Source organism: Thalassophryne amazonica, chromosome 10 (genome assembly GCF_902500255.1).
Source record: "Thalassophryne amazonica chromosome 10, fThaAma1.1, whole genome shotgun sequence".
NCBI classification, from domain to species: Eukaryota; Metazoa; Chordata; class Actinopteri; order Batrachoidiformes; family Batrachoididae; genus Thalassophryne; species Thalassophryne amazonica.
The window spans coordinates 93399379-93424403 of record NC_047112.1 but is presented as its reverse complement, the minus strand read 5'-3'; the positions used below and the strand labels follow the sequence as shown (position 1 = coordinate 93424403).

The 25025-nt window shown below is 39.9% G+C and overlaps 1 protein-coding gene across 10 annotated transcripts in view; it reads right to left on the bottom strand.

Annotated features, from left to right (window-relative positions):
• Positions 1-297: 297 nt before the first annotated feature.
• The window catches only part of fryl (furry homolog, like), a 281561-nt gene continuing 256833 nt past the window's right edge, over positions 298-25025 (bottom strand). For 9 of the 10 annotated variants that reach the window (XM_034180526.1, XM_034180521.1, XM_034180529.1 and 6 more), the window contains 5 exons: positions 18575-18592; positions 17018-17128; positions 16198-16391; positions 955-1196; positions 298-909 (listed from right to left, as the gene is read on the bottom strand). In XM_034180526.1, coding sequence (XP_034036417.1) covers positions 956-1196; positions 16198-16391; positions 17018-17128; positions 18575-18592 — 564 coding nt within the window. In that variant the 3' untranslated portion in view covers positions 298-909; position 955. The remainder of the gene's footprint in view (positions 910-954; positions 1197-16197; positions 16392-17017; positions 17129-18574; positions 18593-25025) is intronic. The other variant, XM_034180530.1, reaches the window with a different exon arrangement.

Sequence of the window (25025 nt, the reverse complement as noted above, 5' to 3'; positions counted from 1 at the left end):
TACACAAAAATACAAGGGGGAAAAATACCAGTTTTACACTATACATTTCTAAAATATATACAGAGTAAAATAAGTTATGCTTCCATAGTGAGCTGTAGCCATTCTGCACGTGTGAGCGTATACCAGAAGGTCCATATATATATATATATATATATATATATATATATATATATATATATATATATATATATATATATATATATATATATATATATATATATATATATATATATATAAAAATCACACAGTCGCGAGTCTCTAAAGGCAGCTACTTATTTGGTTAAAGAGTGAGCTCTGCGTGACGACCTGCTTAAGGGGAATCTCCTCTCACACCAGATCAATAAACAGATATAGTTCTGTTTTTTTTTTTTTTACATTCCCTAAAGGCTAACAGCTCCGACAGGGCGACAAATACATGTTAAATACTCCGACATTTACAACCTAGGATCATGTTAGCTCTAATAAAAAATACATTTCTCAAAAAAATAGTCTTGCAGTGCTTTGCTCTTCCAAGCATGCTTTTGAAAAAAAGTTTTTAAACTGGATATTTGTATTTGCTTCTGAGTCTTTTGTCCTCACACATAAGATCTGGACTTGTCCTGAATGCTTCTGGTCAAAATGCAAAGCCCCTTTTAGGCAGATCAGCAAATAAAACAAACAAAAAAACAAAAATATATATAAACCCACTGCATCCCTGCTTTCACTTTCCAGGCACACGTCCACATGAATTATTGCAACTGAATTTTGCAAGTTGGCTTTGTGTGGAAAAAGACATTAGCTTTAAACATTCATACATGTAATTATCTACTTGGAGTCACAGTTATTTCCCACACATCCTTTAGCCCTTTAGAGGTGGAGTCTCTCTCGTCTTCCTCCGATACTCCTCACCGTCTCCACAGCTGAGGAGGTCTGGCTGGAGCAGGGTTCTGTCTTTTTTCTGTCCAGTCTGGCAGCCTCACAGTCCCGTGCTGACAACGGTGCTGTAAGGTTTGGAGGTTTGTGCCTGGCTCAGAGCCTCACGGATCTGCAGGTTGAGCTCCATGAGGCGAGTGCTCGCCTGGGACAGGTCCCTGCTGGGACCCACCACCGCCAAGCAGCCTGTCTGGCCCAGTGTCTGGTGACGGAAGTAGATGTGTAGAAGAGTCTGGACTGCATCATCTGTCTCATTGCCAAAGATGTCATTGGGCCATAGAGACCTGAAACAAAAAAGAAAACGGAAAAATAATGGTGGCAGTGAGTGCACAGGGACAGTGGTCACCCCATATTTTACCTTTCTGCAACACCCTGCATTTTAAAGTTTGTATCACATTTTCTAGGTGTTTATGTTTGAGCAAACTTTTTTTAATAGATGCATTTTTATATCGGCAGAGGAGGTACAAACATTTCAAAAAACTTTTTCCATGCTGTCATTATGGGGTGTTGTGAGTAGAATTTTGACGAAAAAAATAAATTTACTCCATTTTGGAATAAGGCTGTAATATAAAATGTGGAAAAAGTGAAGCGTGAATACTTTCCAAATGTACCGTAGAAATACAACTCAATACACTGACAAAATTCATACAGTACTCTTCCAACTCATGTTTAAGATATTAATGCTATGATATACTATGTTGTTGAGTTGGACGAGACTTCTCACCAGGCTCCACTGACCTGATCAGTCATCTGCAACTAGTTCATGGACCAGCCACAATTTATTGTTCTGGACCAGGAATAGAAGCAGAGCCAATTTTTCCGAGATGGGCACTTTTTACCGAATATGTTAAGACCATGATGCCGATATTTGTATCTTATAAATTCTTTTGAATGTTTACATAGTTTATTAAATTTTGTTTAATATATTGAATGAAATCTATTATAATGAAGTGTTAGAATGGGGGGGGAGGGGTGTGTGTGGACACAGAAACTAATTTGAACAGCCCACCCCAAATGAACACAGGCAACAAATAGAAGAATCCCTTCTTCTCATCTTCCATTTACTTGTCTCCTTCAGTAAGTGAAGATTTTTGTGTGGTATGAGCGCTATCCCCTCATGCCTCTTCTCCAGGCAGTGACATATGTTCCGTATGTGGTCGCATTAATTTGTGTGCTTTTGATGACTGGAGCGGTCACGCAAAAATATTGTTCTCCTGCTGTTTAATCTTGGTGTTGCCATCAAACCAACACACACAGCCCAGTTTCGCTTGTTCTGACAGCTGTATTGCATTTGTTTTTGCATTTAGTATCGGGGAAAAAATGAGTCGCTTAAAGTACATGTCGCACATTATTTAACGTCCCTGTTAGCAACACAACATTCATGATTGTAAGTCTATTCGTGCACACGCAGTAATAATTAATGGTCACATGTATTTTATCGCTAATTATCCCTCTTGCTCGGCGAGTTAGCAAGTGCACTTCCAGAAAACGTCTTATTCGGAATTTCTTGGCATGTGACATACATTTTAGGAAAAGCAGAAACATCACGATGCCCGACAGAGTGAAACGAAAGCTGCTATATCTGATAACGAAGCTTCAGAGCTTTCATTCAAAACTGATGGCTCAGGTTTACATAGAACGTACAGAGGAGACAACACCTCGAAACTCAATTTTTTTTTAAGAGAGTCTGTCGGATTTTGGATCCTAACGTGTCCTGACTTTGCTGTCTGTATAGAAGGATGCTATTTTACTGCTGCTGTGAATGAGCACGTGGAATGTCTCCACAATGCTGTTTTACAGGCTGCCTGAACACACAGATGTATTTCTTGCATTGGAAAAAAATCAGAATACCTTATTTTCAGGAAATAATTTTCTTTCTAACATGCCAGAATCATGAGAGAACTTTGTGAGGAGCTGCTGCCGTGGGACATTGCTTTCCAGCTGGCGATCTCGCATCATCCATGCATGATGACTTCTTTGACGGTATGGACTTTACGTATTTAATCTTGGAAATCATTCTACAAGTGGGTGAGCGCACTGTTCAGTGTTTTTTTTTTTTTTGCTTTTGTATTTTGTTCTCTGCAGTTCAGATGGTAAACTTTGCTATTTTTATTTGGCTTTGAGAAAGTCTGTCGGATTTTGGATCTCGATGTGTGCGGAGTCTGCCATCTGTACTGGAACAGCAAGCTGTTTTAACTCTGTTACAGCTCCGGCCGTGAACATGCACGCGGAACTGCTGTTTTTCAGGTTGTCTGGTCACACAGATGTATTTCTTATATTTTTCAGTTATATCACTGAAAACACTTACAGTAGTGTTCAGAATAATAGTAATAGTAATAGTAATAGTAGTGCTATGTGACTAAAAAGATTAATCCAGGTTTTGAGTATATTTTGTATTGTTACATGTGAAACAAGGTACCAGTAGATTCAATAGATTCTCACAAATCCAACAAGACCAAGCATTCATGATATGCACACTCCTAAGGCTATGAAACTGGGCTATTAGTAAAACAGTAGAAAAGGGGGTGTTCACAATAATAGTAGCATCTGCTGTTGACGCTACAAACTCAAAACTATTATGTTTAAACTGTTTTTTTTTTCAGGATATTTTTATTGAACACAAAAACATACCAATACAGTAAAAAGAAGACATTCCCCCCCCCCCCTTTTTTTAAACAAACAAATGTATACATTCATAAGCAGGTGAAGTGCTCAATATAGGAACACATTTGCATATTCACACCTACCACAAACATATCAACGAACACCCCTCCCCCTCCCATCTCAGCTCAACATGGTCGCGCAAAAGAGAGAGAGAGAGAAAAAAAAAGACAACCACTTAAAACAAATATAACAATTCACAGGCACACACAACATTTAATTAGGTAAGTGCTCTAAGTCTGATAAGTAAGAAAGGAAGCACTGCCATTTTTGAAAAAATTTCTCAGTACATCCCCTCCTGTATTTAATTTTCTCAAGTTTCAGCAAAAAACATCATGTCCTTAAGCCACTGGGAAACAGAAGGATATTTAGCAGATTTCCAGTGTAACAATAAAGAGCATCTAGCAACCAGGGATGTAAACGCTATAATATCTATTCCACTCCAATCTTCCACTCCAGCTTATTAATTAATCAAAAACCCAGACAGAGCTTTAAGTCATTTGAAAGCTTGACTCGTAGTCTTGTCCATCCAAATTGGAAGTCCCAAAAACCAGTTTTATTTGTTGTTATCTATCGTCCTCCTGGTCGTTACTGTGAGTTTCTCTGTGAATTTTCGGACCTTTTGTCTGACTTAGTGCTTAGCTCAGATAAGATAATTATAGTGGGCGATTTTAACATCCACACAGATGCTGAGAATGACAGCGTCAACACTGCATTTAATCTATTGTTAGACTCGATTGGCTTTGCTCAAAATGTAAATTAGTCCCCCCACCACTTTAATCATACCTTAGATCTTGTTCTAACTTATGGTATGGAAATTGAAGACTTAACAGTATTCCCTGAAAACCCCCTTCTGTCTGATCATTTCTTAATAACATTTACATTTACTCTGATGGACTACCCAGCAGTGGGGAATAGGTTTCATTACAGTAGAAGTCTTTCAGAAAGCGCTGTAACTAGGTTTAAGGATATGATTCCTTCTTTATGTTCTCCAATGCCATATACCAACACAGGGCAGACTAGCTACCTAAACTCTGTAAGTGAGATAGATTATCTCGTCAATACAAGGTCTATTAGAAAAGTATCCGACCTTATTATTTTTTTCAAAAACCATATGGATTTGAATCACGTGTGATTACATCAGACATGCTTGAACCCTCGTGGGCATGCAAGAGTTTTTTCACACCTGTCGGTTACGTCATTCGCCTGTGGGCAGTCTTTGAGTGAGGAGTCGCCCACCCTCTCGTCGATTTTTTCATTGTTTAGGAATGGCTCAGAGACTGCTGCTTTGTTTGATCAAAATTTTTTCAAAAACTGTAAGGCACAACTGAGTGGACACCATTCGATAAATTCAGCTGGTTTTCGGTAAAAATTTTAACGGCTGATGAGAGATTTTGGTCTGTAAGTGTCGCGTTAAGGACGGCCCACGGCGCTTGATGGCGATCTGCGCTCCGAGGCGGCAGCATCTTGCCGTTTCAAGTTGAAAACTTCCACCTTTCAGGCTCTGTTGACCCAGGAAGTCGCCAGAGAACAGAGAACTTTCAGAAGAAGTCGGCATGAGGAGTTTTTCAGACATTCCATTGTTAACGGACATTTTGTAATGAAAGAACGTGCGGGCAGAGTCGCATGTCGGGCCGGACCTGACCGGGGGGGGTCGCGACAGGAAAAACACCTCCGTTGGAAACCTTAACGGGCAAGTTGGAACATGCCCAAGCTGTTAAACAATTTCTCAGTTACTCACTTGTTGAAAGCCATCAAAAGCCGCCTGAATTTTACAAATGGTTTTCAACACGGAGGTGTTTTTCCTGTCGCGGCGCACACAGATTCGCCGAGTCGTTTCCGTGACGACTTTGCGCGCATGTCTTTCATTAAAAAATGTCCTTAAACAGTGGAATGTCCGCATAAAGTCCTCATGCCGGCCTCTTCTGAATCTTCTCTGTTCTCTCACAACGTCCTGGGTGAATTAAGCCTTAAATTAGGATGTTTTCAGGTTGAAACAGGCCGACGACGGCGCCTGGAAGCGCTGCGCGACGTCTCGCTCCGTGGGAAGTCCTTACAGCAACAGAAACACCCAATAATCTCTCATCAGCCGTTAAACTTTTCACCGAAAACCAGCTGAATTTCTCGAATAGTGTCCACTCGGATATTCCTCACAGGTCTAGAAAAAATGTTGATAAAGCAACGCGTGCCGTCTCGAGCAGCGTGTGAAACAAAGGAATTCAGCCGTGAGGGCTGGACCACATCTCACTCAAGGCCTGCCCACAGGGAAATGACATCACCGACACGCGTGAAAAAACTCACGCATGCGCAGGAGGGTTGAAGCATGATTGGTGTAATCGCACGCCATTCCAATCCATATAGTTAAAAAAAAAAAAAAAGTGTCGGTTTCTTATCTAATAGACCTCGTAGTTTTATATCCTCATTGAGGACAACTTTGGATGCTGTAGCTCCTCTGAAAAAGAGAGCCTTAAATCAGAAGTGCCTGACTCCGTGGTATAACTCACAAACTCGCAGCTTATAGCAGATAACCCGTAAGTTGGAGAGGAAATGGCATCTCACTAATTTAGAAGATCTTCACTTAGCCTGGAAAAAGAGTCTGTTGCTCTATAAAAAAGCCCTCCGTAAAGCTAGGATATCTTACTACTCATCACTAATTGAAGAAAATAAGAACAACCCCAGGTTTCTTTTCAGCACTGTAGCCAGGCTGACAAAGAGTCAGAGCTCTATTGAGCCGAGTATTCCTTTAACTTTAACTAGTAATGACTTCATGACTTTCTTTGCTAATAAAATTTTAACTATTAGAGAAAAAATTACTCATAACCATCCCAAAGACATATCGTTCTCTTTGGCTGCTTTCAGTGATGCCGGTATTTGGTTAGACTCTTTCTCTCCGATTGTTCTGTCTGAGTTATTTTCATTAGTTACTTCCTCCAAACCATCAACATGTCTATTAGACCCGATTCCTACCAGGCTGCTCAAGGAAGCCCTACCATTAATTAATGCTTCGATCCTTTTCTCTCAAAAATTCTTGAAAGGGTAGTTGTACTGATCATCTACAGAGATTAGAGCATGCCGTAGGTATTAAAGGCACTGCGCTGCGGTTGTTTGAATCATATTTATCTAATAGATTACAATTTGTTCATGTAAATGGGGAATCTTCTTCACAGACTAAGGTTAATTATGGAGTTCCACAAGGTTCTGTGCTAGGACCAATTTTATTCACTTTATACATGCTTCCCTTAGGCAGTATTATTAGACAGCATTGCTTAAATTTTCATTGTTACGCAGATGATACCCAGCTTTATCTATCCATGAAGCCAGAGGACACACACCAATTAGCTAAACTGCAGGATTGTCTTACAGACATAAAGACATAGATGACCCCTAATTTCCTGCTTTTAAACTCATAAAACTGAAGTTATTGTACTTGGCCCCACAAATCTTAGAAACATGGTGTCTAACCAGATCCTTACTCTGGATGGCATTACCCTGACCTCTAGTAATACTGTGAGAAATCGGAGTCATTTTTGATCAGGATATGTCATTCAATGCGCATATTAAACAAATATGTAGGACTGCTTTTTTGCGTTTGCGCAATATCTCTAAAATTAAAAGGTCTTGTCTCAGAGTGATGCTGAAAAACTAATTCATGCATTTATTTCCTCTAGGCTGGACTATTGTAATTCATTATTATCAGGTTGTCCTAAAAGTTCCCTGAAAAGCCTTCAGTTAATTCAAAATGCTGCAGCTAGAGTACTAACGGGGACTAGAAGGAGAGAGAGCATATCTCACCCATATTGGCCTCTCTTCATTGGCTTCCTGTTAATTCTAGAATAGAATTTAAAATTCTTCTTCTTACTTATAAGGTTTTGAATAATCAGGTCCCATCTTATCTTAGGGACCTCGTAGTACCATATCACCCCAATAGAGCGCTTCGCTCTCAGACTGCAGGCTTACTTGTAGTTCCTAGGGTTTGTAAGAGTAGAATGGGAGGCAGAGCCTTCAGCTTTCAGGCTCCTCTCCTCTGGAACCAGCTCCCAATTCGGATCAGGGAGACAGACACCCTCTCTACTTTTAAGATTAGGCTTAAAACTTTCCTTTTTGCTAAAGCTTATAGTTAGGGCTGGATCAGGTGACCCGGAACCATCCCTTAGTTATGCTGCTATAGACTTAGACTGCTGGGGGGTTCCCATGATGCACTGAGTGTTTCTCTCTCTTTTTGCTCTGTATGCACCACTCTGCATTTAATCATTAGTGATTGATCTCTGCTCCCCTCCACAGCATGTCTTTTTCCTGGTTCTCTCCCTCAGCCCCAACCAGTCCCAGCAGAAGACTGCCCCTCCCTGAGCCTGGTTCTGCTGGAGGTTTCTTCCTGTTAAAAGGGAGTTTTTCCTTCCCACTGTCGCCAAGTGCTTGCTCACAGGGCGTCATTTTGACCGTTGGGGTTTTTCCGTAATTATTGTATGGCTTTGCCTTACAATATAAAGCGCCTTGGGGCAACTGTTTGTTGTGATTTAGCACTATATAATAAAATTGATTTGATTTGATTTATTTGTACAGAATTCAACAGGAGTGAGGAGTCAGGAATCCCAAATATGGCAATCAGTGGACAAGGATGTAAATTCACTTTAAGAACAGCCGACATAACCGTGAAATAACCAGACCAAAAAACATTTAGGCCAGGGCAATAAAAAAAAAAAACATGTGACTAAGGTGGCAAGGAGAGTTCTGACACTTATCACATTTGTCTTCTATGTCTGGATAGATTTCTCTGAGCCTCGACTTAGAAAAATGAACCCTATGCAAAACTTTGAATTGAATAAGACCAAGACGAGCACAGGAGGTTGTAGACCGTATTCTATCAGTTGCATCTTTCCAAAAATCTTCACTCAATTGTATTCCTAATTCAGTTTCCCATGTATTTTTATTCTTGGTATTTGACTGACTACGTAATGTCAGAATGGAACTGTATACCTTCGAAATCAGTCCTCTCTGATTAGGATCATGAATAAGCAAGTCTTCCCAAGACAATTCAGAAGGCGTTGAAGGAAAATCAGGAAAGCATTTGGAAACAAAATTGCGAATCTGAAAATAGTGAAACAAATGGCTACCAGGGAGATTATACTTAGAGGACAGATTAGTGAAACTATCAAAAACACCACTTGTATACAGATCCTTAAGATGTTTAACACCCCTATCATGCCAAACTGAGAACAGCGAGTCTGAAAGAGATGGAGGAAATAAGTGGTTGTTAGTTAGAGGACTCATAGAAGACGCAGCTAAAAACTTGAACTGCCGTCTAAACTGATACCAAGCCTGAAGAGTATTAAGAACCACCGGATTATAAGTGTACAGAGAAGGTTTCATAGGTAGAGAAGAATAAAGCAAAGCAGGTATAGAGGACCCTCTACAAGCCAATAACTCTAATTTGCACCAAGGGGAGCTGGGAGATTCCAGCCAGCAACAAAGCTTTTGAATGTGAGCAGCCCAGTAGTAGAATTGAAACTGGGCAGTGAAAGTCCACCACTGAATCTGCACTCCTGCAAAAATGATTTACGAATCCTAGGTGGCTTCCCGTCCCACAGAAACGCACTTATTGTCTTGTCTAATGAGTCAAAAAATGTTTTAGGCAAAAAAAAAAAAAGAGGAACTGACTGAAACAAAAAAGGAATTTCAGCAAAATGTTCATCTTGACAACATTAATCTTGCCAATTAATGATAGCAGGAGGCTATGCCACCTCTGAATGTCAGAGTTAATCTTCAAAAGAAGGGGGGTAAAATTAGCTACATAAAGATCAGATAGAGTGCGTGTCACATTTATGCCAAGATACTTGAACCCCGAGAGACTAAGTTTAAAAAGGTAAGTCAGATTGTTGTAGATTACATGCCACCGTATTTACAGGAAAACACTCACTTTTCTCCAAATTTAGTTTGTAGCCTGAGAAGGAGCTATACAAGTAATTTTCTAGAATACTCAAAACAGTGGGAAGAGAAGAAGCAGGATCGGTCACATATAATAACAAATCATCTGCGTATAACGACAATTTGTGTTCGATCCCGCTTCTTGTGATCCCCCTGAATAAGGAGGAAGACCGTAATGTAATGGACAAAGGCTCAATGACAAAAGCGAAGAGCAAAGGTGAGCGCGGACATCCTTGTCGAGTACCACGACCAAGAGCAAAGTAATCAGAGAAAGTATCATTAGTATGAATAGAGGCCTTAGGGGAAGAATAAAGGAGGCGAAACCAGGAAATAAATTTATCTCCAAATCCGAATCTCTTCAAAACTGCAAATAAGTACTCCCACTCCACCCTGTCGAATGCTTTTTCAGCATCAAGAGAAACTACAATTTCCAGAAGATGGGTCAATTGTATAGAATAAATCATATTGAAAAGAGTGCGAGTGTTGAAAAACAACTGACGTCCTTTTATAAAACCATTTTGCTCCTCAGAAATGATCGAGGGAAGAACCTTTTCTAAATGAGAGGCTAACACTTTCGCTAACACCTTAAAATCGACATTAAGTAGTGACAGAGGCCTATAGGACCCACATAAAGTTGGGTCTTTGTCTTTCTTATGGAGAAGAGCTATGGTTGCTTGAGTCAATGTTGGTGGTAAAAAACCCTGTTCTAGAGATTCATTAAACATAGCTAAAAGTAGTGGCGCCAATTTTCCAATAAACTTTTTATAAAATTCAATGGGAAACCCATCAGGGCCGGGGGCTTTATTAAATTGCATGGCTTTAATTGACTTAGACACCTCAACAAGGGAGAGTGGAGAGTCCATGTTCCTTGCAGTATCAAAACCAATAACAGGAACTGCAAAGTTTTGGAGAAAACAATCCATATTGGTTCTGTCTGTAGGGAATTCAGATTTGTATAATGAGGAGTAAAATAATTTAAAAATTGCATTAATTTCAGAAGGATCTGCAGTAATTGTTCTACTAGAGTTTTTAATGCAAGGTATCAGTCGGGAGGCAGCTTGATGACGTAACTGGTGCGCCAGTAAACGACCAGCTTTGTCACCATGTTCGTAATACAAACCACGACTATGTAGTAGCAAGCGTTCTGCCTCTTTGGATGAAATCAAATCAAATTCCACTTGTAAATCCATGCGCCGCTTAAGCAATTCCGGTGCAGGGTTCACTGCATATCTTTGATTAAGTTCACTAATGTCAGATGCTAAGTCAAGAAACCTAGAGTTTAGTCTTTTCTTAGAAAGTGAAGAGTAATAAATAATTTGTCCTCTAAGGTAAGATTTGAGTGTCTCCCATAACAATGAAGAAGTAGAATCATTCTGATTAAACAAGAGGAATTCTTCTATTGAATTTGAAATAAAATCACAAAACTCTGTATCTGCCAAAAGAAGAGACTTAAACCTCCAAGGAGGCGGGCTACGTCTATAAGAGGAAAACTGAATATCCAATAGTAATGGTGCATGGTCCGATATAACTATACCCAAGTAATCAGGAAAAACTACACAAGAATCAAGAGCCCTATCAATAAAAAATTGTCAATCCTGGAATAGGAATTGTGCACCCGGGAGAAAAAAGAAAATTCCTTAGTAGAGGGGTTACGAGATCTCCACGGGTCAACATAACCATTTCCGGCCATAAAATTTGAAAATGTTAGCGACATAGCAGACTGTGTTAGGTTATGGTGACTAGATTGATCCAGAGTCAGGTCAAAAACACAATTCATATCCCCTCCAAAGATAAGCCAGTGAGTATTCAGAAAGGGCAGGCTGCTTATCAATCTATTAGCAAATTCAGCACTGTCAAAATATGGAGCATAAACATTTACCAACAGAACCTTTTTCTGCATCAAAGTGCCAGCAACTACCAAATATCTACCATCCTTATCAGACATAACATTACTGGGAGAAAACTGAACCTTGTTACCAATCAAAATCACAACTCCCCTTGCCTTAGAATTAAAATCTGAATGAAAACTTGACCCACCCATGGACAGCGTAGCCAGTGATGATCATTAATTCGAAGATGGGTCTCTTGTAAGAACACTATATCAGGGTTTAAACGTTTCAAATGTGTAAAAACTTTAGATCGCTTGGGTTGCCCATGCCTCTGATATTCCAACTTATAAATCTAAGAGCTGTGCCTGACCCTGCTATGCTGGGATCGGTAGTGGTATTAACCATTCAAAAAAAAAAAAAAAAAAAAAAAAATCACAAAAAACAATAACGAGCTGAGATGAAACTCCTTCCCCCAATAAAACCCCAACACAGAAAAAAACCCCAAAGAAACAAAAAAAAACCCAAGTCCCCATAATAACACAGAACAATGGAGACAGCAGTGTACACAGGAAAAAAGGTTGCCCCACGATAGTGAAAACAACACACAGGTGATGCAGTGAAAAATGAAAAAGTGAAAGACTCCTGCCAGCTTCAAATCTAGTCAACAACACGCACTGTATATATTTTACAACAAAAAGTTACTAAAGTCACAAATATTCCTCTCTAGAGTAAACACCCAATCATAAAAACACAAATATATTTATATTAATAACTTACAACACATTGAAAAACTGATTATATTACAAATTAGAGTAACAGTGACCCAGTCATTATTAGTTCAAAATAGTCCAACAGTAAAATATTGCAAACAAAAGATGTACAAAAACAATTGTAGCTCACCCCTGGACCAAAGTTTGGATGTATTCTTTGGCTTCATCTGCCGATGTAAAGTTCTTTTCAACCCCCTTGAAAGTAATGCGAAGACGCGCTGGATAAATCAGACCGTATCGAGCACCATCAATGTTGCGAAGCTGCCGTCTCACCTCATTGAATGCAGCCCAAGCCCGGGCTACCTTGACGGTATGATCCGGAAAAACAGAGAGCGTCATGCCCCTGATTTTAATCTCACGGCGCTCTCATGCATGGCGCAAAATGTCAATACAGTCGCTATGGTAATGAAGGCTGCACACAATAGCTCGTGGACGTTCGTCAGGCTTGGGCTTTGGTTGAAGGGTACGATGTGAACGATCCAAAAGTGGCTCCTTTTCCAAAGCGAAAGCTTCCTTCAGCAAGGCTGCCACAGCAGCAGTATCGCAGGTGCCATCGCCCTCGGGAACTGCCACAATCCGGATGTTGTTACGACGTGATCTAGATTCCAAATCTTCACACTTATTTTCAAGCTTGACAACAGTAGCAGTCAGGCTATTAATGGTTGCTTTCATCATAACAATGTCTTCAGAACATTCAGTTAGTGAGTTCTCCATCTCTCCCACGGTACTTTTTAGCTTAGCTAATGTAGCATACGTAGTAGCCTGGTGGGTCTCCAGTTGTGTTTTCACAACTTGTAAATCAACCTGGATAGTAGACAAAGAGTCTCCAAGCATTTCTTGTAACTGCTTTTTAATAATTCCCGCTATGTCCTCTTAAGCGATGTCATTACCTCGAATTTAAGAGCAATGGTGTCAGGGCTAGCTTAAGTTGAGGTGGGCTCAGCCGGAGCTAGCTGCTCACCTGCATGCGGGGCTGCAGCCTGTACAGTAGGCCTCAGTTGGGTCTGAATAGTGTTCCGAGTTTTTGCATTCTTTCCAGACATGGCGTGATTTGAGGTTACATCCCGTGGCAAACAACGTCAGTAAGTAAAAACAATACAATTTTGTAACTAAAAAGCGCAGATGAATAATAATAATCGAAATTGGCAGGAGCTCCCAAACACACGTCCTACTCCATTGAAAGCTCAGCAGCGCCCCTCAAACTGCTTTTTAAGCAATCCTGTGAATCACTAAACTAGTATTTAGTTGTATAAGCACAGTTTTTCATGATTTCTTCACATCTGCGAGGCATTAATTTTGTTGGTTTGGAATCAAGATTTTGCTTGTTTACTAGTGTGCTTGGGGTCATTGTCTTGTTGAAACACCCATTTCAAGGGCACTTCAAGGGAATCTATTGAATCTACTGGTACCTTGTTTTCCATGTAAAAATAAGAAATATACTCAAAACCTGGATTAATCTTTTTAGTCACATAGCACTACTATTATTCTGAACACTACTGTATAAGGGTGCACAAAGCTGAGCCTCTAGCAGACTGTTTTTAACAGGCTGCATTCATGATGGACGTGCATGCACACTAAGTCTTCCCACAGAGGAGAGCGGCTGCTGCTTTTACCGTGACTACATCAACATGAACAGTTATCACTTAAAAACGAGTCATCACAACACAACACCACATTTATGTAAACTTTGCAATTAATCTGAAGCTCCGTTCTTAACGTCAGCAGCTACATTACTTTCAAGCGCGGTGGGACGTTTTCCGTAAAGCTGTGTAAATGCTGTCAGAAACACTCGTAAAAACAAGCATTCACAAGTACTTTGTTTTTGGCAGTCTCCGTAGTTATTGATTGTGAATGCTGTATACAACCCCTGGCAAAAATTATGGAATGACCGGCCTCGGAGGATGTTCATTCAGTTGTTTAATTTTGTGGAAAAAAATCAGATCACAGACATGACACAAAACTAAAGTCATTTCAAATGGCAACTTTCTGGCTTTAAGAAACATTATAAGAAATCAGGAAAAAAAATTGTGGCAGTCAGTAACAGTTACTTTTTTAGACCAAGCAGAGGGAAAAAAATATGGAATCACTCAATTCTGAGGAAAAATTATGGAATCATGAAAAACAAAAGAATGCTCCAACACATCACTAGTATTTTGTTGCACCACCTCTGGCTTTTATAACAGCTTGCAGTCTCTGAGGCATGGACTTAATGAGTGACAAACAGTACTCTTCATCAATCTGGCTCCAACTTTCTCTGATTGCTGTTGCCAGATCAGCTTTGCAGGTTGGAGCCTTGTCATGGACCATTTTCTTCAACTTCCACCAAAGATTTTCAATTGAATTAAGATCCGGACTATTTGCAGGCCATGATATTGACCCTGTGTGTCTTTTTGCAAGGAATGTTTTCACAGTTTTTGCTCTATGGCAAGATGCATTATCATCTTGAAAAATGATTTCATCATCCCCAAACATCCTTTCAATTGATGGGATAAGAAAAGTGTCCAAAATATCAACGTAAACTTGTGCATTTATTGATGATGTAATGACAGTCATCTCCCCAGTGCCTTTACCTGACATGCAGCCCCATATCATCAATAACTGTGGAAATTTACATGTTCTCTTCAGGCAGTCATCTTTATAAATCTCATTGGAACGGCACCAAACAAAAGTTCCAGCATCATCACCTTGCCCAATGCAGATTCGAGATTCATCACTGAATATGACTTTCATCCAGTCATCCACAGTCCATGATTTCTTTTCCTTAACCCATTGTAACCTTGTTTTTTTTTCTGTTTAGGTGTTAATGATGGCTTTCGTTTAGCTTTTCTGTATGTAAATCTCATTTCCTTTAGGCAGTTTCTTACAGTTTGGTCACAGACGTTGACTCCAGTTTCCTCCCATTCGTTCATTTGTTTTGTTGTGCATTTTCGATTTTTGAGACATATTTCTTTAAGTTTTCTGTCTTGACACTTTGATGTCTTCCTTGGTCTACCAGTATGTTTGCCTTTAACAACCTTCCCATGTTGTTTGTATTTGGTCCAGAGTTTAGACACAACTGAATGTGAACAACCAACATCTTTTGCAACATTGCGTGATGATTTACCCTCTTTTAAGAGTTTGATAATCCTCTCCTTTGTTTCAATTGACATCTCTCGTGTTGGAGCCATGATTCATGTCAGTCCACTTGGTGCAACAGCTCTCCAAGGTGTGATCACTCCTTTTTAGATGCAGACTAACGAACAGATCTGATTTGATGCAGGTGTTAGTTTTGGGGATGGAAATTTACAGGGTGAGTCCATAATTTATTCCTCAGAATTGAGTGAGTCCATATTTTTTTCCCTCTGCTTGGTCTAAAAAAGTAACCGTTACTGACTGCCACAATTTTTTTTTCCTGATTTCTTATAGTGTTTCTTAAAGCCAGAAAGTTGCCATTTGAAATGACTTTAGTTTTGTGTCATGTCTGTGATCTGCTTTTTTTCCCCTACAAAATTAAACAACTGAATGAACATCCTCCGAGGCCGGTGATTCCATAATTATTGCCAGGGGTTGTAATTTGAGACCAGTTCCAGAAGTGGATAAAGTAATCCCAGTGTATCATTGGATGGTCATCAACAGCCTAAATAAGTTTTTATGATTCTGGTGTGATGTGTCCTTTAAATTCTGTTTATTAATACATTTAAAACAACAACAAAACAAAACAAAAAATTCTTTGTGTTGAAAGTTCATCCTGCTTCTTTAATGTAAACCATTCCAAAAGCAAGCTGACAAAATGATAACAACCCCCCAGCACTAATTAGCTGCATGTATTATATATGTAGTTGGTCAGTCTTTTGTGATAAAATGGCTGAATTAACAAACTAAACAACCTGTTTAGCGAGGAGAAAAACAGGTGTGTTTGTACATGTAAATATGATGTATAAAAACAACAAGAGTCCAAAATCATGTCAACAAACTGCAGGTAATGCAATGCCACAGATGAAAACATTTAACTTAATACTGTAAACAATTAGCATTTTAACCTGTGATTGATTCTTTTTGCCAGTGGACTATCAATAGACTGCCTGCACTGACTTGAGTTTTGATACTGTGGTTGTTGACCTCACCTGAAGACTTTGACCTGTGTGAGGGCAGAGCTGAAGTCTTGGGCTCTCAGCGTTTCGATTAGTGACTGGATGGCCGTCTCTGTGTTGGTCTGAGCAGAGTCTGACATACACACGTCCTCCTGCCATTCACTTCCAGATTCTGCCTCCTTCAAACAGCTCTCTAAGACAGTGAGCTCTTCAGACATGTTGGTGACCTTATGACAAAACCATAAAAACAAAAAAAACAAAAAGTTAAATGGAAGCTTTTTGCACTTGATCTGAAAGTCAGATTATGGTCTTGCATTCCAGTTGGTGGTAAACAGCAGTAACGTTTAGATCTTTACTGTAATTTCCAAACATATGTTATTGTTCTGAAAAGAAATAGAATTGAAGTGTCTGAAGTGTATCACAGGTTCTTTCTTCCTGCTGCTGTCAGACTGCACAATCTACACTGCTCCCAGTAAGTGTATATATTTACTGATGTATATTCCAGGTCAACAAACTGTAAAACACTTTTGTTAAATCTTCTTCACTGTATGAACAGTGAAGCGTTTGTGTAGCATTTCTCTATTCCTATCTTTATTCTCTTGGTTTGACATGTCCAACTCAAAATGTAACCAATTTCATTTCGTTGTACTCTGCAATGACAAAGGAATTCTGATTTATCCTGGCTTCTATTTGCATATCTACTCTGCTCTACTGTTGACACAATTATCATCATCACTGCTGCTGTGATACTAAATTTCCCAAGCGGAACAAGAAAATAAAGGAATATCTTGTCTTTCTTATCTCAAGGTTTTTGAGTATAGTGACAAAAATGGAATAAAAATAATCGTCTTACCTCTGCGTCTCTCTTAATGGTGTCCACTCTGCTGATGAGGCTGCAGTACGCCTGGAAGAGCAACAGCAGCTGAAAGTGCAACTTGTACAACCTGCGACATAACTCCAGCTCCTGCAGAAATACAAAAATATAAATGTATGTACCAAAATAACACCATCTAATTATTCAGATGGACATATGATTAGACAAATGGGGATACCGAGTTAGCTAAGTGACAGCAAATGAAAAGGTTATCATGGCCTATCCGGTTGTTAAGTGTGACGTAACGCATCATGTGATTTTCAACTTCCGGCTCCAAACAAAAAAGGCTGTCATTAACATTGAGAACTGCACTGAGACAATCTGATCAGGCTGCACTTACATCGTTACACATGGACAACAGCATTAACATCGCAACATAAAACTCTTGTATATTGTGCCTAAAACTCTCCTGGATATATTAACTGGGTTTTTAGACGTTGTTACTGCGTTTGTTTTATGTAAAAATGTCAGACGCTCAGGTTGTTTCTCCGTTATTGTCAATGGGAGTTGCTGCGAGCTGCGATCGCTTCCTGTTCATGTCGTTCGGGGAGAAAGTGAAGTTTGCACTTTAACGTCCTGTTTATTGTAATAAATATTTTTTTTTTTATTAACAAACAGACATGTATATTTTACCTGTGCATAATAAAATATGTAAAGTAAAAGAAAAAAAAAAGTTTTATTAAGTGTTCTGACCACAGAACCAGATGAATGCAGTTAACGGAGGTGGAGGCGGAGAAGGGAGGGACAGAGGTTTGCGCACAATGTAAACACAAACTAAAACTATAAATCCTTAAAAGGATCAAACAGACATAACTTTAATTGTAAACTTGGAGGTCTTTGGATCCGGAAACAGATTTATCACGTGATGCGTTATGTCAGCGCTTAACAACCGGATAGTAGAGTGCCATCTGTTTCAGGCCCTGGCACACAAGAGGTAAGAGTGGATCACTGTGTGTGGGTTAATCAGTCAAGAAGGCTGCAATTAGGATGGTATCACCACAACCTCCTGTGACACTGCTCACGGGCCCCTGAGATCAGGTATGGCTAAGTAGATGAACAACTCAAGGAGGGAGATGCAATTTCAACATTCATTACGGACCCTAAACAAGACCATGTACAGGAATGAAACATGCAAAATGAAAATGTGAACCTGACAGCACTCTGATCTCTCCGTTCATCCTCTTACTGCTGAAATGAGCCAGTACCCGTCTCCAGAAAAACTAAGTTTTTAAATCAATCTAGAGACAGAATCTGTGTATAGAACAGCAGAGTTGAGAAGTGGATTAACCGATGAGGATGTAATCAAGAGGAATGAGCATTACGCTACGATGCAGGACAGATTATATTCAGACTGAGGGGATACTGAGCTGGGTAACTGAATTAAATGAGAAATCAAGGCAGACAAAGGCAGAAGTGGAGCTGGTTGCAGGACACAGTCCGTCAATAATGCAAGTACATAGCGAGGGATGAGATGATCAATCTTTCAGTCAGGATGTGATGATTATGAAAAGTCTATATAATATGAGAAACACTTACTGCTAGATTTTCCATTTGCTAAGCAAGAAGGTGATCAGGTCACATACATAAAACATAGAAAAACAGAAGGAGAGAAAGACCAAGAGTTAGTGAGCTTTAAGGAGTGGCGCTCTAAAATGTTCCTTTCCTCTGACAGGCTCAGTGCCAGGTTAAAACAAAACAAAACAAAACACAAAAACAACAGCTCCCTTCCATCATCATTAATTTAAATGTTTATTTTGACCAGCATGTAACAGGAGGGAGAGTAAAGTAAGGAAGCAGTGGTGTAAAAGTGCTCCAAATGCATCGCTCAAAAAAGATGTCACCAGGAGAGAGACAGAAAAAAAAACAAAAAACAAAAAACAAATTAAACACTTGGTTGTGGGAAGATCATTTGGCCTGGAGGTGCTGTAGTGGGGTGGACCGCGAAGCCAACAACACCACATCAAAAAACGCGACACACAATATTTAAACAGCACAAAATTTGCTATATTCTTTCATCAACAAATCAAGAGGTGCTTGACGAGTAAATAAGACTAAAGAAGACGTGTTGCACCTGACACTACCAGGTTCTGTTATAGGCTAGAGCATGATTGAATACTTATTCAGAATTGTATATGAATCTCAAAAACTTAAAACACTACATTTTTATTTTAATACCAACAGGGAAACAATTTGTTTGAATACATTTATTAATGTATTATTATTATATTTTTGTCATCTGGCAGGGGCTGCTGTGATGTCTGCTTTTCCACCAGGGAATGCTGTAACACTCCCAGCACACCCACTTTCAACATCTATGCTTCCAAGATGTACAAGGATTGTCACCAGCAAACTCACAAATAACTGAAGTCAACAGAGGTAGTTAGCTGCAAATAGAAAATTTGTCAAAGCTAAAAAAAAAAATCTTACTGGAGATTACCTTGAAATACCAATACAAAAGATGTCTTTATACTGTGGAGTCTACATCACAAAAAACTACCAAACTTCAAGGTATGAGTCCCACTATCAGATACATCATTCATTCCATTTTCACCTGGCTGGAAAAATCCTGACACTAATGTAAATGTAAAGTCGCAGGAGAACAGTCACAAGACCAGAAACCTGATTTTTTGTTGTTGTTTTTAACTTGTTACAAATTAAAACCATCTAGTTTTCTTCTTCTTTCAGCTGCTCCCATTAGGGGTCGCCACAGCAGATCAATCGTTTCCATCTCACCCTGTCCTCTGTATCTTCCTCTGTCACCCCAACCACCTGCATGTCCTCCCTCAGCACATCCATAAATGTCGTCTTTGGCCTCCCTTGTCAGCTCTTGCTTGGTGGCTCCATCCTCAGCATCCTTCTCCCTATATACCCTGGGTCCCTCCTCTGCACATGTCCAAACCATCTCAATCTCGTCTCTCTGACTTTGTCTCCAAATTGTCCCACCTGAGCTGTCCCTCTGATAAGTTCATTCCTAATCCTGTCCATTCTTGTCACTCCCAAAGAGAATTACAACATCTTCAACTCTGCCTCCTGTCTTTTTGTTACTGCCACTGTCTCTAAGCTGTACAATATAGCTGGTCTCACTATTGTCTTGTAAACTATCCCCTTCACTCTTGCTGATATTCTTTGGTCACAAATCACTCCTGTCACCTTTCTCCACTTACTCCACCCTGCCTGCACTCTCTTCTTCACCTCTCTACCACACTCTCCATTACTTTGGACAGTTGACCCCAAGTATTTAAACTCATCTACTTTTACCACTTCTACTTCTTGTAACCACACTATTCCACTGTGCTCCCTCTCATTCACACACATGTACTCAGTCTTGCTCCTACTGACTTTCATTCCCCTTCTCTCCAGAGCATATCTCCACTAGGGATGTCCCAATCCGATCATGTGATCGGAAATCGGACCCAATCACGTGGTTTCAGACTTGATCAAAATCGGACGTTGCATCCCGATCAGGAATCCGATATAGATTTTATCCTCATTATTTTGATCAGCACTATTTCAAGCTCATTATTACAGATTAATGGGCCTTTCACGTGTCGGAAGCGCCAGAGGCGTCAAGAATCAGTCTAAAAAGCATTATTTTAAATGAGACGCGTTGCTTTTTAGAGGCGTCAGAAGCGTCGCTTATTAGCTCTGCTTTTGACACGACGCTTCTGACGGGAGCCGCTTGTCGGCAGGCTGACGCGATCAAAGTTCAACCCAATCTTTTTTTTTTTTTAATTGAACAAAAGAAAAAACATGAGTTTAACCGGACATTCTCGCATATGCGTACGGCTGAAACTGATTCCAGAGGAGAAAAGGGAACAAGAGTTGCGCAGTGAATTTGGGAAGAAGAGATGGAATTGTAACCCGGACAGAGGTGGGGGGAGTTACGCGCACAAAGTTTCTTTCGCAGAACTGCTGTTTGTGTGTTTACACGCTCAGCCTGATGCCTCGATGGAATGACAAGAGGATGATGGACACTTTCCCACTGAAACTCTTGCTCAGTCATCCTTCCGTGCGCAGCAGGACCCAGTGCTGACCAAGTCCTCAGGATGAAGATCTATCATCTGATTAACAAAAAGAAAAAAACAAATTGTCCTGTCATCATTTGTCTGCAAAACGGAGCGAGAGATGGTGTGCGCACGAGCGACGTGCGCACTCATCACATTTAGACAGCGTCTTAAAGAGCTTCCGTCTTCAGTCATGTTCACTGCGCTGCTCTGAACTTGTTGAACACTGATAAAGCATCAGAGGGGTACACAGGACTGTCAGGACACAAATGTAAGGTTTTTTTTTTCTTTTACTTTTCAAGTTGATTTTTGAACTTTCGACGCTCTGAGCTGTGACGTAGCTTTGCGCTGTCCAATAGGAACGACGCGTCAGGCCAAAACACGGAAGACTAGTGGCAGAAACCATAGAAATAGAGACTTGAAATGGACATCACATGGCTAGCGGTGTGCCGCACCGCGGCCATTACTAAGGGTGGAGAGAGCACCTTGAGCCAGTTAAACAGAAGCGAAATGAGGGGAAAAAAGGCAGCCAGTGCTTCACCATCAACTGCACCAACTACAAAAACAAATTATAGAACACGAAAATGAACTGTACAAGAGCCTTAATGTAATTATGTAAAACAAATGTTTATTTTAAAGTCGTTATGTCGCAATTTAGAGACTATAACTCAACGCCATAAGTTCTTTTCATTAAGCTGCGTTCACATGCATACAAATACGGAAACAAAAATGTTTAAAAAATGTTTTATATATATATATATATATATATATATATATATATATATATATATAGTAGTATTCAGAATAATAGTAGTGCTATGTGACTAAAAAGATTAATCCAGGTTTTGAGTATATTTCTTATTGTTACATGGGAAACAAGGTACCAGTAGATTCAGTAGATTCTCACAAATCCAACAAGACCAAGCATTCATGATATACACACTCTTAAGGGTATTCTTCTATCCATTTTGATGATTGTTTTCTGTTTTCTTCTACGCGTCTCTGGTTTTTTTTGTCCATTTTAAAGCATTGGAGATCATTGTAGATGAACAGCCTATAATTTTTTGCACCTAAACAGGGGACACCTGATTCACACGTGTTTGTTCCACAAAACTGACAAACTCACTGACTGAATGCCACACTACTATTATTGTGAACACCCAATTTTCTACTTTTTTTTTTTTTTTTACTAATAGCCCAATTTCATAGCCTTAAGCACTACTATAATTTTGAACACGGGGCCAAAAAAAACCTCTGATCTGGACAGCCCTAATCACCACCTCTCCAGGCTAGACTCAACCTGCTCTCTACTCTCACTACAGATCACAATGTCATATGCAAACATCAAAACCACCTAGTTTTCATGTAAATAAATAAATAAATACAGAATTTTTCAATGGAACAAATAAAAATCCATTTGGTAAGACGTTTTGAAATAAGGTCTTGAAATTAGTTGAGAAAATTTATTTTCAATTTATTTTAATAATATTAGGTGGTATTACATAACTCAGCCACATGGGGTGTGCAGCCAGTACATTCTGAGTGCTGGCCCAAGCCGAGACAAATGAGGAGGGTAGAAGGAGGCAAGGTATCAACCGTAACATTTGTTAAATGCAAGCCACATGGGGTGTGCAGCCAGTACACTCTGAGTGCTGGTCCCAAGCCCGAATAAATGAGTAGGGTAGCATCAGGAAAGGCATCCGGTGTTAAACAAGCCAACATTACCATGCAAAGTACAAATCGAATTTCCATTCCACAATGGTTGAGACCCGGGTTAGCAACGATTGCCAACAGTGTCATTGCTGACAGGGTGCCGGCGGAAATTCGGCTACTGCTGGGCAAAAAAGAAGGGGAGGAAAATGGGTCCAGAGATCGCGAGAGTGGACGTGAGAGTTGGGGCATTTAATGCTAGCAGTATGACTGGTAAAGGGAGAGAGCTGGCTGACATGATGGAGAGGAGAAAGGTAGATATTCTGTGTAGACAGAGACCAGGTGGAAGGGAAGTAAGGCAGGGAGCACTGGAGGCAGGTTCAAGTTGCTGCATCATAGTGAGGATGGTAAGAGAAATGGTGTTGGGGTCATTTTAAAGGGAGAGTATGTTAAGAGTATGTTGGAGGTTAGGAGAGTGTCTGACAGGATAAGTGTGACGTTGGAAATCGAAGAGATGATGACAAATGTCATCAGTGCATATGCTCCACAGGTAGGTTGTGAGATGAAGGAGAAAGAATATTTCTGGAGTGAGTAACATGAGGTGGTGGAGAGTATACCCAAGCATTTCTACAGTACATGTGGTAAGTATTCACAGCGCTTCACTTTTTCCACATTTTTTTTATGTTATATCCTTATTCCAAAATGGATGAAATTCATTTTTGTCCTCAAAATTCTACACACAATACCCCATAATGACAATGTGAAAAAAGTATTTTTTTGAGATTTTTGCAAATTTATATATATTTAAAAAAACCAACAACTAAGAAATCACATGTACATAAGTATTCACAGCCTTTAGCATGAAGCTCAAAATTGAGCTCCGGTGCATCCTGTTTCCATTGATCATCCTTGAGATGTTTCTTCAGCATAACTGGAGTCGACCCGGGATAAATTCAGTTGATTGGACATGATTTGGAAAGACACACACCTGTCTACATTTAAGGTCCCACAGGTGACAGTTAATGTCAGAGCACAAACCAAACATGAAGTCAAAAGAACTGTCTGTAGACCTCCAGGACAGGATTGTCTCGAGGCACAAAGCTGGGGAAGGGTACAAAAACAATTCTGCTACTTTGAAGGTCCCAATGAGCACAGTGGCCTCCATCATCTGCAAATGGAAGAACTTTGGATCCACCAGGACTCTTCATAGAGCTGTTGGCCCATTAAACTGAGTGATTGGGGGAGAAGGGCCTTAGTCAGGGAGGTGACCAAGAACCCGATGGTCACTCTATCAGAGCTCCAGCATTCCTCTGTGGAGAGAGAACCTTCCAGAAGGGCAACTGCTGTGGACACTTAAAACAAAGTCCCTGATCACCAGGTGAGAGTCTTTGTTTTAGCTGTGCTCAATTATTAAAAATATCTTATTAAAGGTGTCCAGAAAGGTCCGAGAGAATCAAGTCTCAAAGTAACCGTTTTTATTTTGCTGGCAAAAGGAAGCAGCTCACAGAGTCCCCATAAAACAGCAAACACCAGGACCGCTTCAAATACACAAAGGATGACAATCATTTTTAGACATTTCAGAGGTCATCCAAGGTGTATGGCCTTTCCAAACTGAGCAAATCTCACACCAATCAAAACAATATTCATGGCATTTTTATTTATTTTTTTTTTTAGCAATATGCAGGTGCAATGAGTTCATTTCTTAGAAAATCCCCGGGCCTCTGGGCCATGAGGCCCTGTAAAACACAGTTTTCAATCCAATATTCATTTTCTTCAAAAATTAAGTGTTTTACTCAAATTACACAATCCAAATTCTGGTCTTATAGTTTCCTTTGAAAGAAAACATACATTTTGCACACAACATATATACTTCTAAACATCTGTTCACCGTCATCAGAAATAAACAAAACCATCTTCTGACATTTGCATATCATCAAGATAAGTTTGTCATTAGCACGTCATCTGTCTTTGGCAAAAAAATTACACTACACAACTATGTCTGCAGCACTCCACCAATCAGGCCTGTATGTTAGAGTGGCCAGACAGAAGACACTCCTTAGTAAAAGGTACATGGCAGCCTGCCTGGAGTTTGCCAAAAAGCACCTGAGGGACTCTCAGACTATGAGAACTGGTCTGATGAGACAAGGATTGAACTCTTTAAGCATGAATGCCAGTTGTCATGTTTGGAGGAAACCAGGCACCGATCATCACCTAGCCAATACCATCCCTACAGTGAAGCATGGTGGTGGCAGCATCATGCTGTGGGGACGTTTTTCAGCAGCAGGAACTCTGAGACTAGTCAGGGTTGAGGGAAAGATGACTGCAGGAATGTA